The sequence below is a fragment of the Oreochromis aureus genome, linkage group 3, assembly GCF_013358895.1.
Source record: "Oreochromis aureus strain Israel breed Guangdong linkage group 3, ZZ_aureus, whole genome shotgun sequence".
Lineage (NCBI taxonomy): Eukaryota > Metazoa > Chordata > Actinopteri > Cichliformes > Cichlidae > Oreochromis > Oreochromis aureus.
Window position 1 is genome coordinate 96,631,978 of NC_052944.1, and position 15,402 is coordinate 96,647,379.

Below are 15,402 nucleotides of genomic sequence, written 5' to 3' on the forward strand. Positions count from 1 at the left end.
CAAAGGTGTAAAGTGCTATACAGATAATATAAATAAATGTAGTAAGGGAGTCCTCTTCCTTTCATGGATACTTCATCATTTGTTTGTATTCATGTTCTTTGGCAGTTGAAAGCTGATAGAGGATATGGTTTGATGAATATCTGTGAGAGATTAGAGATTCAGAACAGAAACGCTAAGGCTGCTAATGTTTGTGTTTATACCATTTTTCTTGTATCCACTGATATTTGTTAATAAGTGTAGGTTCTGTGCATTTCTTCTGTGTGTGATGAGCATTTATTTGTATAAAAGAAAAAACTAGCTGTCACAACACAAATCAGTCAAATGTCTGTTGCTGCATTTCTGTCCTGAACTTTGACCCCATGCTCAGACGAAAGATTTACACAGGCGGGTAACAATACATTTCTGTGTAAAGCATCATTTTTAATAAAAATTTAATACCTGTTTCAGTTTTGCACAACCTGATGGAAAAGAAGGAAAGCAAAGGTCAGTGAAGGGAATGGCTGTAGTGCAAATACAGGTGATGTCAGTGATGATGTGACCCTGCTGCCCTCTCCTAAACAGAGGAGACATTGTTACCGCAATACTGTCAGGCCAACATGATTCAGCAATCAAAAAACAGGGAAGATGTGGGGTTAATATGTACTAATGTTAAAGAAGATTGTCTCACAGGGTTTTAGAGAAGCATTACATGTTAACTAGATTGGCTCCATAATGAAGTGATTAACACGGGAAAAAGTTTTTAATATTTTTTTTTAGGAACTGCATCAGATGACTGTGTTATTATCGTGCTTTTAGACTTAACTGCTCCCTTTGATACAGTGGATCATACGATTTTAATTTCCAGTTTAGAGCAGTTGGTGGGTGTTAGGAGTACCGCACCGCAGTGGTTCAGATCCTATTTGGCAGACCAAACTTTCTCTGCGAAACTGTGCTACGTCCAGATGAACAGAATCAACTTTGGGAGATTTACTTTCATTGATGATTGAGAATGCATCAAGACGTTTCTCTGTGAAACTTGGTGAGTTTGTATTCTCTGCTGCTTCTTTTCAATGTGGGGTTCCACAGGGTTCAGTTTTAGGCCCGCTTCTTTTCTCCCTATATCTGCTAACCCTTGGCTCTATTTTCAGGAAACATGGGATTTTTTTTAACTGTTATGCTGATGACGCCCAGATTTATTTCGCTCTTAAAAGATAAATGGTTTCTCAGTAGACCCTGTGCTCATGTCTTGATGAAATAAGAGCCTGGATGGCTTTGAACTTTTTACATTTTAATAAACAGAAAACAGAAGTGATGGTTTTTGGTGGCACTTCTGAGACCACTACTATGGATCTTGGTTTGCTGGCACAGTATGTTAAACCAATTATCACTAATCTGGACAGCAAAATCTACAGTGTTATAACAGATTAAAATTTCCGATTTAAAGCGGGAAGTCTTAAATGTGCAAATATGTTATATAGGTTTTTACTTTAATTAATGCTTCTTTCATTCAATGAGTTTCATCTTCTTCTTTACTGGCTGAGGCTTTTGTGAACACTCCTCTTCCTCCTGCTTTTAAAAAAGTGTTTCCTCTTCCTGAATGAAAGCAATCCAGAGGTGTGCTGTGTAACATGGAGAGCAGCCAGATAACGCCTGTGGCTTGTTAGCAGGATTATTTAATGTCTTTGTCTGTTCAGGCTGAAGATTTACTTTTTAGATGTCTACTCTATGTATAGCAACACTATCCAAGACTTTGGATTTGTTTGTGATCCTCCTGTACGGTAAGAAAAGCTTCCTTTAGACACACACACACACACATAAACATACACAGACACACACTGGTTTTGCTTACAAAAACAGTCAGACAGGTTTGTGCATGTTGATCAGGAAGATAAGTTATCAAATGCCACAGGCTATTCTCGCATAGTTAAAGCCAAATGAGAAAATTGTTATTTGTTTTAGGACCAAGTGTATGTTTGCAGTAAATTTTACCATAAGAAGTATGTAAATGAGACAAAATGGAATTCTAGTCCTCTTATTATTTATTTATTTTTTTTTGGGGGGGGGGGGGTTGAAAAAATGGTGGGACTCAAACACAAACACACTGAAAATGAGTAAAATGTAAAGTCCATCTGTAATCCAGGCCAGAGTTATGAACAGGTAAGGGGGAGAGATGACAAACAAAATATAAAAACGGGCAAGAGGTCCACACACAAATGGCATTACTACAGACAGAAACCTCATAGCTTCGTAGCTTGTAACCTCACTTGTAAACTTGAACACTTGTGAGCCGTCCAGCATTTTAAACTCCACATTTTCCCTCTGTCACCAATCTCGCCTTAACAATAATCTGGACTGCTCAGAGTTCTGAGCAGCAGGTTTTTACTCTCTCCCACCAAAATTCACTGAACCAGCAGCAAAAGAAGCAGCAAACTACGCTTCACATTTGATAAACATCGTCATGAATTCCTTCTTACTTTTGCTGTTTTGCTTCCACCACGATAAAATCCCACTTCATGCACAGCTCTCTCTCTCTCTCAGTGTTTCCCATCTAAAAATCTGTTTTCTTCATTATTCGCTTGCGCACAAGTCTACCGTTGTTTGCAGCGCTGTCGGCCGCTGTTTTTTTTAAATTCCTTTTAACGGCCCAATTTCTGCCGTTCAATAGGCTACTGAACAAATTTAAACTTTTTAAATTTTTTAATAAATTCCCAGACCAGGAAAATCGCCTCCATGTTTTTGCTGTGTTTTATCCTCAGTTACAGTTAGACATCTGCTGTGATGCTTATACCTTTGATAAAGTCTCGCAAGTGTCAGCTTTCCTTTTATAGATATAAAAATATGAAAATGTACTGATGCATGATCTAAATTATAATATTTCTGCCTGTCTGAGGCAAAATTTCCCCGATTCAAATTAAATCGAATTGATTCTAGAAATCAGTGACGATACCCAGGCTTAATCACTATTACTGTCACTGCACTTTATCGAAATATAAAACATCTTGGTGTATTTTTCTACATATAGTAACCATTTGCACAGAATTTTGTCTTTTTTGAAAGCCAATTTTTATATTGATTTCCAGTGTGTGATTAATAAGGTCTTTGTCTGTGTCCTCAGTTTCCCAGTGTGCATCAGGTGTGGAGGTACTAGAGGGGGCGGAGTTTGTTCTCCTGCCCTGTGAGTTTCCCACTTTTGAAGAAAAAGAATCCACAGCTGTGTGGAGTCGCTATGATTTCAATCCCTCCACAGTTCACCTGCGTCGACGTGAAGGCGATGACCTTCAGAACCAAAATGAGCAGTTCAGCGGCCGAACGTCCATGAATCCCGACGCTCTGGAAACTGGAGACCTCAGTCTCACTCTGAAAAAGCTTCAGCTGTCTGACAACGGCAGCTACACCTGCACCGTCCACGAGTTTGGAGTTGAAGTCAGTCAGTCAAGAGTGGAACTGCAGGTTCAGAGGGTCAAAGTGGAACTGCAGGTTAAAGGTGGAGGTCAGTGCAAAGAGATTCAAAATCACATGGAGTGTCACAGAGTGTTAATGATTTTATGTTAACATCATGTCATTTTCATGTTTTCATTGTGTTATAAGTTCCCATCAGTGTCACAGTGGCTCTGGTTGTCCTGGTTGTAGTTGCAGCTGTCATCATCTCTGTCATCGTGGGTGCTGGAGTTTACTTCAGACACTATTTTAAGGAAGGTATGTTGTGTGTGTGTGTGATGTGTTTGCATTGTGAATAAATGCATACAATTATTGAGCTCATTTAAAAAAAAAGGTTTTGTTCCATCTGCGAATTTAGCAGTTGATTCAGTATTAGTTAGATTAAATCTCCACCTGAGTTACAGACATGATGAATCCAAAGCTTTAGTTAAAGATTACATCAATTCACCTCGTGTGTCTTTTTCTTCACTTTTTATTGACCTCCACAGAAAATTGAATGATGTAAAGATTTATAACTCAGAAGATGTTAGAAATAAAAAGTCCAGTGGTAAGAGAATTAAACTTCACACTAGAATCATTAACAGACACTGGATGCTGTTGAATAGACAACTTAGTTAGTGAAATGAAACATTTGCCACATGGAAATTAATAGTTTGTCACCTTGTCAACTTATACTGCTTGTCTTTAGTGTTTTTGTGGGTGTTTGAGTTTACTTCAGACTACATATATATAATATATATACATGTTGTGTCTGTGTTGTGGTTGCATTGTAAATACTGAGTCATCCCTAAACATTAGATTTATTTTACTTTACTTGAGCTCACAGTGGTTTATTATTATTATTATTATTATTATTATTATTATTATTATTATTATTATTATTATTGATCTATTACTTATGTTAATAGGCTGTTTTAATTGTCTCTTTTCTTTCAATAAAACATGAACCAGTGTATCCCCATGTTTCATGTCTTAAGGAATCCTCCAGCTCATTTTACTAAACTGACTCCTCTCTCTCATTTAGGAGCCTTCCTGAGGACAAATGGCAGCTATTTGTCTAGAATACTAATTGAATTACTCTTTGCTCCCCTCATATATTTTACATGTCAAACATGGGGGCACAAATCATTATTTCTTTTTTTTTCTTCACAGTCCCACAGGTGGATGTGGATTCGGGGGTGGAGTCTGTTCAGCTGCCCTTTATAACCACAGTTCACCGACGTGAAGATGTAACTGTAAAGTGGACTGACAACTCCAACAGGATAGTCCACGTGTATAAAAACGGTTCTGACCTCCTTGAAAAACAGCACTGGTTTTACAGAAATCGAACAATGATGAGGAAAAACCTGCGGATAGCTGTGGACCTCAGCCTGACTCTGAAATACCCGACAAACAGAGACACAAACACCTACACCTGCACCGTCTGTGACAGGGAGGGGAACGCCCTGATGATGAAACAAGTGAAGCTCTATGTCAGAGGTGAGTGCTGTAGATAGAAGATGAAGATGTTGAGTCATGAATTAAAGAGCTTGGTGACCACATTGATAATCTGTCCCTGAGGTGAACAGGACTTGATGAGTACAGAAAGATCTTCTATTTTAGGTTTTTCAACCATCACTTTTTTATCAGCTCAAACTAAAGATGTGACACAAGTCCAAGAAATTGAGGAGTTTAAGAGAAATTTTAAAAGATGTCATTTTTACAATTAAAATAATTTGGAATGAAAATATTATAATGATAATGTTTTTGAGTCAATGTCAGCCTGAAATCTAGATCTAGAATTTTGAGGATCCTATTTTTTTTTTAAGGAAACTCACATGAGCTTCTTCTATTTCCCCCTTCTTAAAATGAGTCTGGACCTGCAGAGATGAGAACAACAGTTCATACTAATCTACATGTAGATAGGAGATATTAAGTAGGCAAGCTCCCATGACAGTCTATTATCTTTTCCAGTTTGGGTCTAGGAAGTGAAGATAAAGACAGATGGCACCTCTTTCTACAAAGTTGAGGGGTTTTTGGTTCACAGTGTACAGAGCCTGACCTGGACTGTGTGAAAATAAACAAAATGATAAGTTTCTTCCCATAATTGATTTAGGAGACCAAATAGAGACACCAGTCTCTGCTCAGTGAAGCAATGGGACAAATCCCAGGCTGCAGCCAGTCTTCAGTTTTCAGTGCAGATGTTTCATTTTATCCAACCAAAATGCTCTCAGTGCTGATGATGCTGTTTTCAGCTCATTTTGGTATTTTTTTTCTCCTTTCAGTCCCCCTGGTGCAGGTGGAGGAGGGGGTCGAGTCTGTACAGCTGCCCTGCAAAACCAAACTTCACCTGCCTAAAGACAGTAAAGTGGAGTGGACCTACATTTACATCCGGACCACAAAGGTCCACGTGTATGAGAACGGGTGTGGCCAGCCTGAAGAGCAAGACCACTTTTACAGAGACCGAACGAAGATGAATGAAGACCTGCTGAAAACTGGAGACCTCAGTCTGACCCTGAAATACCCCACAGACAGAGACAACGAAGTCTACACCTGCACCGTCTACAGCAGGGAGGGAAACATCCTGCTGAAGAGAGAAGTGAAGCTTCGAGTCAATGGTCAGAATTAAAAGTTATTTTTATAGCAACAAATAACAACAACAATTGCATCAAGGCATTTTACAAAGATTTTAACACTGAAATATTACTAGCATTTTTAGTTATTTTCCAGTGATAGAAAATCAGCACTGCTCAGCGTTAGTCAGTGTTAATCATTAACACTGACTAGGTTACTGTAAATATACTCAAAAGAGTGGACACATCAAGGGCGTAGACTTGGCATGGACGGAAGGGACATGTCCCCACCAATAACCAAGAACTCCCTGAAAGGCACAGCCAATCACATTATCCATATTCGTCACATGAGGTAGGACTCCAATAGAGAACGTAATTTAACTCTTTCTGCACCGCTGGGTGAATGAGACGCTGACAGATCGTTTTTTTTCTTTCTATTGGGTTTGTTTTTCTTTACTTGAAGAGATCAAATTATTGGTGGGGACATGTCCCTTCCGTCCATGCCAAATCTACACCCTTGCTAATGGCACTGACATATTCATAGGGTTAATCTTTCAGACAAAATATCATGAGGTAGTCATGATTTTGCAAATATTCCACCTTGTAGTGCAGTTTGCACAAATTGTTTTAAAAATGTACTCACCCTACAAACATTACTGATAAGTCAAGATCTGCACAAACTGACAGAAACACTGAAGCAGCTACACATTTTATTCTTATTGTCATGTATGTCCTATTTGTCAGGTGACAGAAGAACCAACACAAAGCTCAGAGAGTAATGGTCACACAAGATCACGACTGGGTGATTCATGACTGTATTTGAAGCTATTTTTATTTTTGTATGATACCTGATTTATATGGAATATGGCTGAAGTAAACTAAAGTCTAAAATACTTAGTCAGTCATTTGTTTAATAGTAATTTAACATTATATAATTCACATATAAAACTATGAATTGTAATTTCAAATGGTTTAAAAGCATGTAGAATAGCATATGTAGGCAAGTATATTTCTCCTTTTTTTCCTTTTTTATCAAGAATCAAAAACAAAAAGTAAAAAAAAAGAAACAGGGGTTCGGTGGTTGAATCATCCGTCCCCACCAATGCCAAAACCAAATCTAGGCCCTTGGGACACATATTACATTTTGCAATGTAAAGAGTTACCAACATAGAAAGGTATAGTATTTATGGCTTTTTAAAGTTATTATCTGCAATACACTAAAAGTAATAGTGTAAGTAAATAGTGTAGACATGCCTACTTTATACACAAAATGAGTTGAGATCAGGAGTATCTGTACTTCATTGATTTGATTGATCGCAATCTGTGTGTTACATGAACACACAGATTGTAGTTTTGGGTAAGTTTAAGGGTCCAAATATGTATTTCACTCTATGATATACAGATTAATTTACAACTTTTGTATATTGTTCGTTTTCTGGATTTTATCTTGATAATTCGTCTCACTTTGTTAAAATTAAACTACTTTAATTCTTTCTTTGTGTGCAAACCTAATCAAACTAAATGAGACTAAAGTGGACTGAAGACAAAATTTCAAAAGAAATGAAGAACAACCAAATACATTAATTCTGAATTTAATTATTGTAGTATATTTCATGTATCTTTAGGAAATCAACACAAGCAAAGACAAATATCATAGTTTGAGCCTAAAATTGAATATTAAGGTTCTCTTTGGAATCATTTAATAAAACTGCTGCTGTGTCATGTTGTGTTTGTTGTCCTCTCAGTCTGTCAGGTGGAGGTGGAGGAGGGGGCGGCGTCTGTCCAGCTGCCCTTCAAAACCACACAAAACCTGCCTGAAGATGCTGAAGTGGAGTGGTGGCGCTATGAACCCGAACCACCAAAGACGGTTCACAAATATCAGACCGGCTTTGACCAGACTGATGCACGAGACCAGTTTTTCAGAGAGCGAAACGAAATGAGAGACGACTCACTTAAAAATGGTGACCTCAGTCTGACCCTGAATTACCCCACAGACAGAGACACGGGAAAGTACATCTGCAGAGTTGAGAGCAAAAGGATCAAGAGAAAGAAAACAGTTCTGCTCAAAGTGATAAGTCAGTACAAATACCTATGAAATATTTGTTACAGTGTATTTGTTAAAAAAATAACAATAACAATAATTAAATATAAACATCAGACTGCAGTATCTATAAAGAAGCTTAATAAGGTGTTTTCTAGATTCACTGCTGTCTGTACAGCTCATGTTGTGTTTGTTGTCCTCTCAGACTGTCTGCTGGAGGTGGATCCAGGGGCGGAGTCTGTCCAGCTGCCCTTCACAACCACACAAAACCTGCCTGAAGATGCTAAAGTGGTGTGGAGACGCATTGACCCTGTACCATCAGTGTTGGTTCACATGTATGAGAACGGCTCTGACCAGCCTGAAGAACAGCACCAGGTTTACAGAGACCGAACGAAGATGAATGAAGACCTGCTGAAAACTGGAGACCTCAGTCTGACCCTGAAATACCCCACAGAGAGAGACAGTGGAGAATACATCTGTAATGTCAGCAGCAAAGAAAAAAGTATTTCAAGAAAGACCACCGTGCTACTAAAGGTCAAAGGTCAGTATAAAAATATAAGTTTTCTCTTGTTGTTTGTGTGTGTGTGTGTGTGTGTGTGTGTGTGTGCGTGTCTCTGACTGTCTTGTGTCTCCTCTGCAGGGAGAGTTCAGGTCCAGGATCAAACAGGGGACATCAGGAACAGAAGCAGCTCCATTGATCCGACTCCTCTGATGGCTGATCAATCACTTTGACTTCTCTGCTTAGTTTAGGATCAGCTTTTAGTTCAAACAGAGATGGAAAAAATAACAGTTTCTCAAATAAATCATTTTTATTTAACTATGCAACACATTAAGAGCAAATATTTGTTATAATGGGTAAAGCTAGTTAAAGAAGTTCTAAAGATGTTTTGATGTTTTCAAAATGTCCTGCAGTTAAAATTAAAGTCCCTTTCTCACGACTACACTTTAAGGAAGGGACTGGGGCACACCAGCCTGCATGGCAGAGTTACAAGATGAAAACCACTAGTCAACAAAATGAATATGAATGCTTGTCTCAATTTTGGCAGAAAACATTTTAATGATCCTCAAGACTTTTGAGGAAAAAAACCCTGGACTGATGAGTGTGTCTTATTACACACTGCATTTTCAGAAAAGTAACCCCCCTCCCCCATATGTATATCTATGTAAAACATCATATGCTAATAAACTTATGCATAGTCACGTAACCGCAATAAAGAGCTGTGTTACGAGGGAGCAGACGAGAGCGACTGGGGTCAAGCAAAGGAACGGCGTTTGTCATAGTTCTCTCCCTCGTGCACGAGATCAAAGCGTTCTGGTTTGTGTCCAATGCTGTTTGCTGTTGTAGTAGAATTGTCCAGACCAATCTAGACCCATCACTGAACAGACTTGATTTTAAAAGAAGTATCAGCTCAGTCAATGAAAACTTCCAACTGATAATACTCATCATACTCATTCTCACTCCTAACTTGTCAAGTGTGTGACGCATGGTCAGGCTCCCTCTGCTTCACTTATCAACACGCAGGGGGGTACCCGGCGCGTCGAGAATTGATGTGCAGGGTCCTCTTATTGAATACTATAGATTTGCCTAAACATTGTTTTTTGACGCTGCGGGAGAGCCTGTTGTCCGTATATTTCCGAAATCACACTGTAGTGACATATACAGAACACAATAAATTATATAATGTAAATGTAGCAGATAAATTAATTATAGGCTATTACTTTTGTATCGTTCATTTATGGAGGGATCAGAAATCTTAGCCAGGAGACAAGTAAATATATCATGTAAAGAGTCTTTTTCAGTCCTCGGATTGTAACACTACAACATCTTCAGTCTGTAATCAGAGAGTGTCTATTTGACAGTGACCAAAATGTCTTTGGATAGTCTTTGTGAATGCAAAAAAAACAAGGGTGTTAGCTGGCCGGCAAAATAAAGAGAGTGTATGGCACTGAGTGCGGGCGTGTGTGTGAGTACTTCGGTCCAAATACTCGAGGTCAGGAGGAATGAATGGCAGCCACCAAACCTTTAATGGCACCAGCGAGACAGCACAACAACAAGACAGCACAGCAGCGAGGCGTCTGGCAGGAGAACGAACAGTCTTTTTTTTAAGGCTACTGCAGAAGGAGATATTCCCCGCTAGCTCACCCAAGCTTGCTCTCTGACACAGCTACAAGCCATGTGAGCTCATAGCCCCTCCCGCTAGGATGTACTACCCCAGTCGACTGTCATTAAGCAGCCGCAAATCAATAGCAACAAAAAAACCCTCAAAATCATTGAAGAACATTTTATAACTGAACACCCAATATAGATATAGATATATACATATATACTGAATATCACACAATATCAGATAACCAAATTAACACTGGGTTTTAAACAGGGGCGATTCTAGGATTAGAGCTTTGGGGGTGCTGAGCACCCAGAGCTGCCCAGCCAGGCAAGATAAACTTTACACGTCACAATGAGACTTCTTCCCTGTCTCTGTCAGTCCCTGCATCCTTAAATGTCTCCAGTTGTCCCGAGTTCCCTCTGACTGTCTCCTTGGTGCATTTAAACCCCTCCTCCCTGTCCTCATCATCTGTTGTCTTCATCTCTGCTATCAGTCATCATAATTTTACCATCTCTGTGCAAGTCTGTAAATTTCTTTATTAAATCATAAGATTCTTAAATTCATCAAGTCTCTCTGTGCCTGGGTCCTCGTCACAAAACATGACATCACTGTTTTGTACATTTTAACACAATTTAATCCCCACATTTGTGAAAGAAAAGCAAAACACTTTTTTGAGAAGTCTGTAACAAAACCATCAAATCTGATAAAGGTTATTTAAATGATGCTCATAGTGAGTAAGAAGTAAACTGAGTGCATGTTTTGGACAGAGATTCACTTTTAATGTGTATGTATAATATAATACAGATACATAAAAACACTCCCAAAACAGAATAAATTATTACAAAATATTAATAAAAACTATAAAAATGGAGGCAACTTTGCCTGTGGTAGAATGTATACAATGTATGAAAAAATCTTTACTGCAGATACTAATTTAACTAATTTAATAATACTAATTTTGTGTTGTAAGATTTATGAGTTTCATGCTTTCATAGTGATACTTGGGAGAGCTTGACATTTTTCTCAGGTGGTACACACTGTAAAAGTTTGAGAAACACTGATAAGTGTTTCTCTGCATATAAGTCTGTATCGGCAGTCATACAGACAACTGGACGGTCCAAAAGTTGGCCTACCTATTACTGGCTGAGGTTTTAGTAGAGTTGTGGCTGAACCACATAAAAATATATCATTAATTTTAATCTCCCCAATCAATGATAATGTTATGTTGGAATGTTGTTAAAGAGGGTCAAAAATGTTTCAACCCAGTTTGTTTTGCAGATTCTGTATAGCAGCTTTAATATAGGGAGGAAACAACTTCCAGACTGTATGAGTAAAATCAGGTTTTTTCTCTTCGTCAGTTTAATAGTTTCTGTTTTGCCCGTCACTGTTCCCTGTCTGTTTTCTTACCTGGTTCTTCCTGACCTTGTACTTTCTCCTCACGTTCCCCTCTTTCCTCTCTCCCTCTTCGGACTGACAATCATACACAAATAGATTGTATTCAATTAGATGAAAAATTACATTAATATGAAATTTTTTTTTATTAAGATCACTAACGAAAAGTCCTCTCTCAGTGTACTTTCAACCAAAAGGCAAATAACCAAACCACATGAACATCTAATAAAAGATATAAAATACTGAAACACTGATCCAACATAATCCTTTATTGATGGATCATTTGTTCTTACACTTTTACCTGAATGTGGCTCCTGTTTTTGAAAAAACTTCCTTATATCCATTATGAACCTGGCTGTCTCTCTGTACACACACACACACACAACAGGAGTTATAAGGTTAATGGGCATTCAGTCAGTTAGCTAGTTAGTATCCATTTCAAACAGGACAGTGGTAACAACAGCAGGCTACGGACAATTTTAAGTTTTAGATTTTAAATAGGCTGTATACATTTCAATGGGAGCAACAGGACGGTCAAATGTCGCTGAATTTACTACAGAGTAGGACGGATTGTAGGGTAGCAAACATCATTGGAAAACACGTTTTCAACACTGCAGGTTACCTGGGTGTAAGGTTTTTCAGCTAAAAAGAAACATGACTCCTATCTAACTACATAAAGAGTAACTGAAGGTTAAATGCTGCTAATATGTCCTGTTTTAATCCAGGCACTCCACCTCCGCTCCGCTGCGTCTCAGCCACCATCGCTCTGGCAGCAACGACCCTACAGCCAGAGTGGGGGCGAGCTGGAACAAACCATTTTGGGAGGGGGGAGGGGTTATCTATACTTTTGTTGTTAAAATGTTCCGTCTCAACCAAGTACTGTATGCTTTTTATATTTTTAGTAGTGTGTCACACAAACAGCAAATATTGTCAAAAAAAGTAAGAAATATTTGGGGGTGCTTTGATTCATTTTGGCCCCTGGTTTTAAACACAGAAACAGTAGGTGTAGGTAACAGCTGTTACCTTTCATATGATCCAAGGTGTGAAATCAGAGTTTACATGGAGAGTAGAGCTGGGCGATATAAGATTTTTTCATATCACGATATGTTTTTTTCATTTCAGGCGATAACGATATATATCACGATATAAGCCAAATAACTATATTTGTAAGATTTAAATGTGCCGTTGCTCACAAGTAAAATGTGAAATAATTAGCAGCTTGTTTTAATTAAAATATTTATTTCCCATAATAAGTTCAACAGGGTAGATGTACTTAAGGAACATGAGACTTCAGTTTCAGATAAATAAAGGCAAATATTGTGTTAAGGTTCATTGTTGAGAGAGGAATCCATAAATAACCACAGATCCGGTCCAGTGTGCAATTAGACAGTATTTTAATAAACACATGTGTGAGTTCAACAACCCAATCAGTATTGAACTGTCTTTACCATATTCAGACAACAGTTTTATAGGATTAAGATAGTACAGCCCCCTTTTCTGTTGGTAGGCAGATTTACATTTACATACGTCAGCCTAAACCACAAAATGTTCCGTGAACTTTAACATAGTCTTCGGGTCGGTGCTTCCCCTCAGCTCATCTTCGCTGTCGCTTATCTCCTGTGGGAGATCTGTTGCAGTTCCTCTAAGTACGTCGGCACAATTCTGCATTTGCAGCAAAAATACATCTTCACTTCTGCCCTACCAAAATAGATCTATTATGGTGTGTATGTGTGCATGTGCGGGGGCGCATGCATGCTGTGTACTGCGTACGTGTCATGACCTCTCACTATTTGTGTCTGTATGTGTGTCTCGCCCTTAAATGCTCTCACATCTCACCCGTTACACTTCTGACCTTCACGTGACCAGGAGCCACAGCTCTTTAATAAGCTCAAATGCAATCATGTATAAAAGATTAAAATCATTTTCATAACACAGGTTTTCCTTCTCAGATCTGCCAATATGTTTGCTCCTCCTAATATAGTCTAAAAGTAACCCCAAGCAAAGCAATTTGAACTTTCCCCTATCAGTGATCCCTCTAAGCGTGTGTTAATCAACGATACATGCATAATAACAATAATAATAACAATAATGCTCTTAACTATAATAATAATGCTCTTAACTTGCAGTTAAACTCTGGCTTCAGTTTCACTTCTGCAAAAACATGCTCTGCAGACGCGTTTCGTTTCCTGTCTCATTTTGGCACAGAGTGTATTTTCCTGTCTCTGCCCTTCTACACAGAAACCCTGAGATCATAGAAGCATTAAAACATTTAAAATTATAGTTTAAAGTGGTTCTTCTTGGACCTGTAATAAAGACTAATATGATACCAATATATTTGAACATTTAAATGCAATTATCAATACCTCTTGTATACATATGCTTACTATATGTTTATGATGCAACAGTAATGACAGTAATACCAATAATAACAAAATAATAAATCAAAATAACAAAACATAATACTTCCTCTCTGGACAATTGCAAACTACACAAAAGGCAGCCGCTAAAGTGTTTAAGTTTCAAAATAGAACAAACAAAACAGACTAAATTGTCAATTCCACTTAGAAACAAAATATTAATTCTAAAAATAAATCTTAGGTCGTTTTACAGAAGAACAGACAAAATGGACTAACTTTTGTCAATATCAAATAAACTGAGAACTAAAAGGAAATTCTCAATCTCTCCTTGTTGTATAGCTTAGCTTTTCAAACAGTTTTAACAGTTACTTTAGTCTGACAAAAGCCGAATGACGAATTAGCGCTTTCAGTCAGAGATTGAGCATGCACCGCTTTATTGTATTTCCAGACTTGCTTTCGGCACAATTTACAGTGCGCGCTACTCTGTTTTTTGTCAGACTTGAAATAGCCGAAATACCTTCACACTACGAAACTTCTGTGGCCCTTCCGTTCGACAAGCTCTCCGGCATTGGAACCATCATCTGTTTTTTCTTCGGTAACCTTCGCTCACACTCTCGGTTGATTTTTCTGTAGTCGGCAAACTCCTTTCCTTCATTACCCGGGCTGCACGGCTGCAAAAACAAATACACATGTTCGCCTTGGCACTTGTGCTGTACGTAACAAGTCACGTGACGTGACTCTGCGGCTGTGATTGGTTCGGCTCTGCGCTACTTAATTTGGATTGGCTGTTCTTTTTTTTTTTTTTAAGAGGACAAGAGAGATGAGGTCTATCGCAATAGTTTAATTTTTCTATCGAGAAAAAGTTATTTCGCAGTACATATCGTTATCGTTTTATCGCCCAGCTCTAATGGAGAGGCCACTGAGGATTACTGAACACTTACGAAGGAACAGTGTGGAATTTTCAACCTTTAGGAAGATTTTTCTCAAACAGCCAACAACAAGGGAAACATTTAGCAGAGGAAATGGACTAAGTGGACAGTCCAGGACCAACCAGTGTTTACTTTCAGATAAACACATTCAAAAATCTCTGGTGGAAAAACAACAATAACTAATTTTGATGGAGAAACAGGACCATTTACAATCAGACACGACTGTATATGTTTCACCTGCAAGACACGTATACCAAACTCAAGCTCAGTTTAGCTTCAGGTAGCTTGCTAATATAACACACTGTCTTTACTCCAGTTTGGCACTAAACTTCTCTCAGGTGTTCGCTTACTATTCACTTATTAAACCAACTCTTTAGTGGTCTTGCTAACAATGCTAATGACTGAGGTAAAGTTAGCGGTTTCACCTTTTAACCTACCCGTGCACGCTAACATGATGCTGTGGATTTAAATGGATTTATCTACTCTAGTTTCAGCCATTATGCAAATGTACTGTTTATAAGGTTGGGGAAACCTGCAGTCAGCTGAGACTGAAGAAGTCACTTGGATGAGTGACGAAACGTTTCTCCCACTGAGAACGCTACACCC

At 38.4% G+C, this 15,402-nt stretch overlaps 1 protein-coding gene across 1 annotated transcript; it reads left to right on the forward strand.

Moving 5' to 3' along the window:
- The first annotated feature begins 1,588 nt into the window (after positions 1–1,588).
- LOC116334468 lies at positions 1,589–9,960 on the forward strand. Its single transcript, XM_039608911.1, has 8 exons — positions 1,589–1,757; positions 3,095–3,469; positions 3,568–3,675; positions 4,570–4,896; positions 5,682–6,014; positions 7,715–8,044; positions 8,216–8,551; positions 8,651–9,960. Exons 1-8 carry the CDS (start codon positions 1,694–1,696, stop codon positions 8,740–8,742), a joined length of 1,965 nt encoding a protein of 654 aa, XP_039464845.1. The 5' UTR covers positions 1,589–1,693; the 3' UTR covers positions 8,743–9,960.
- Positions 9,961–15,402: the final 5,442 nt, after the last annotated feature.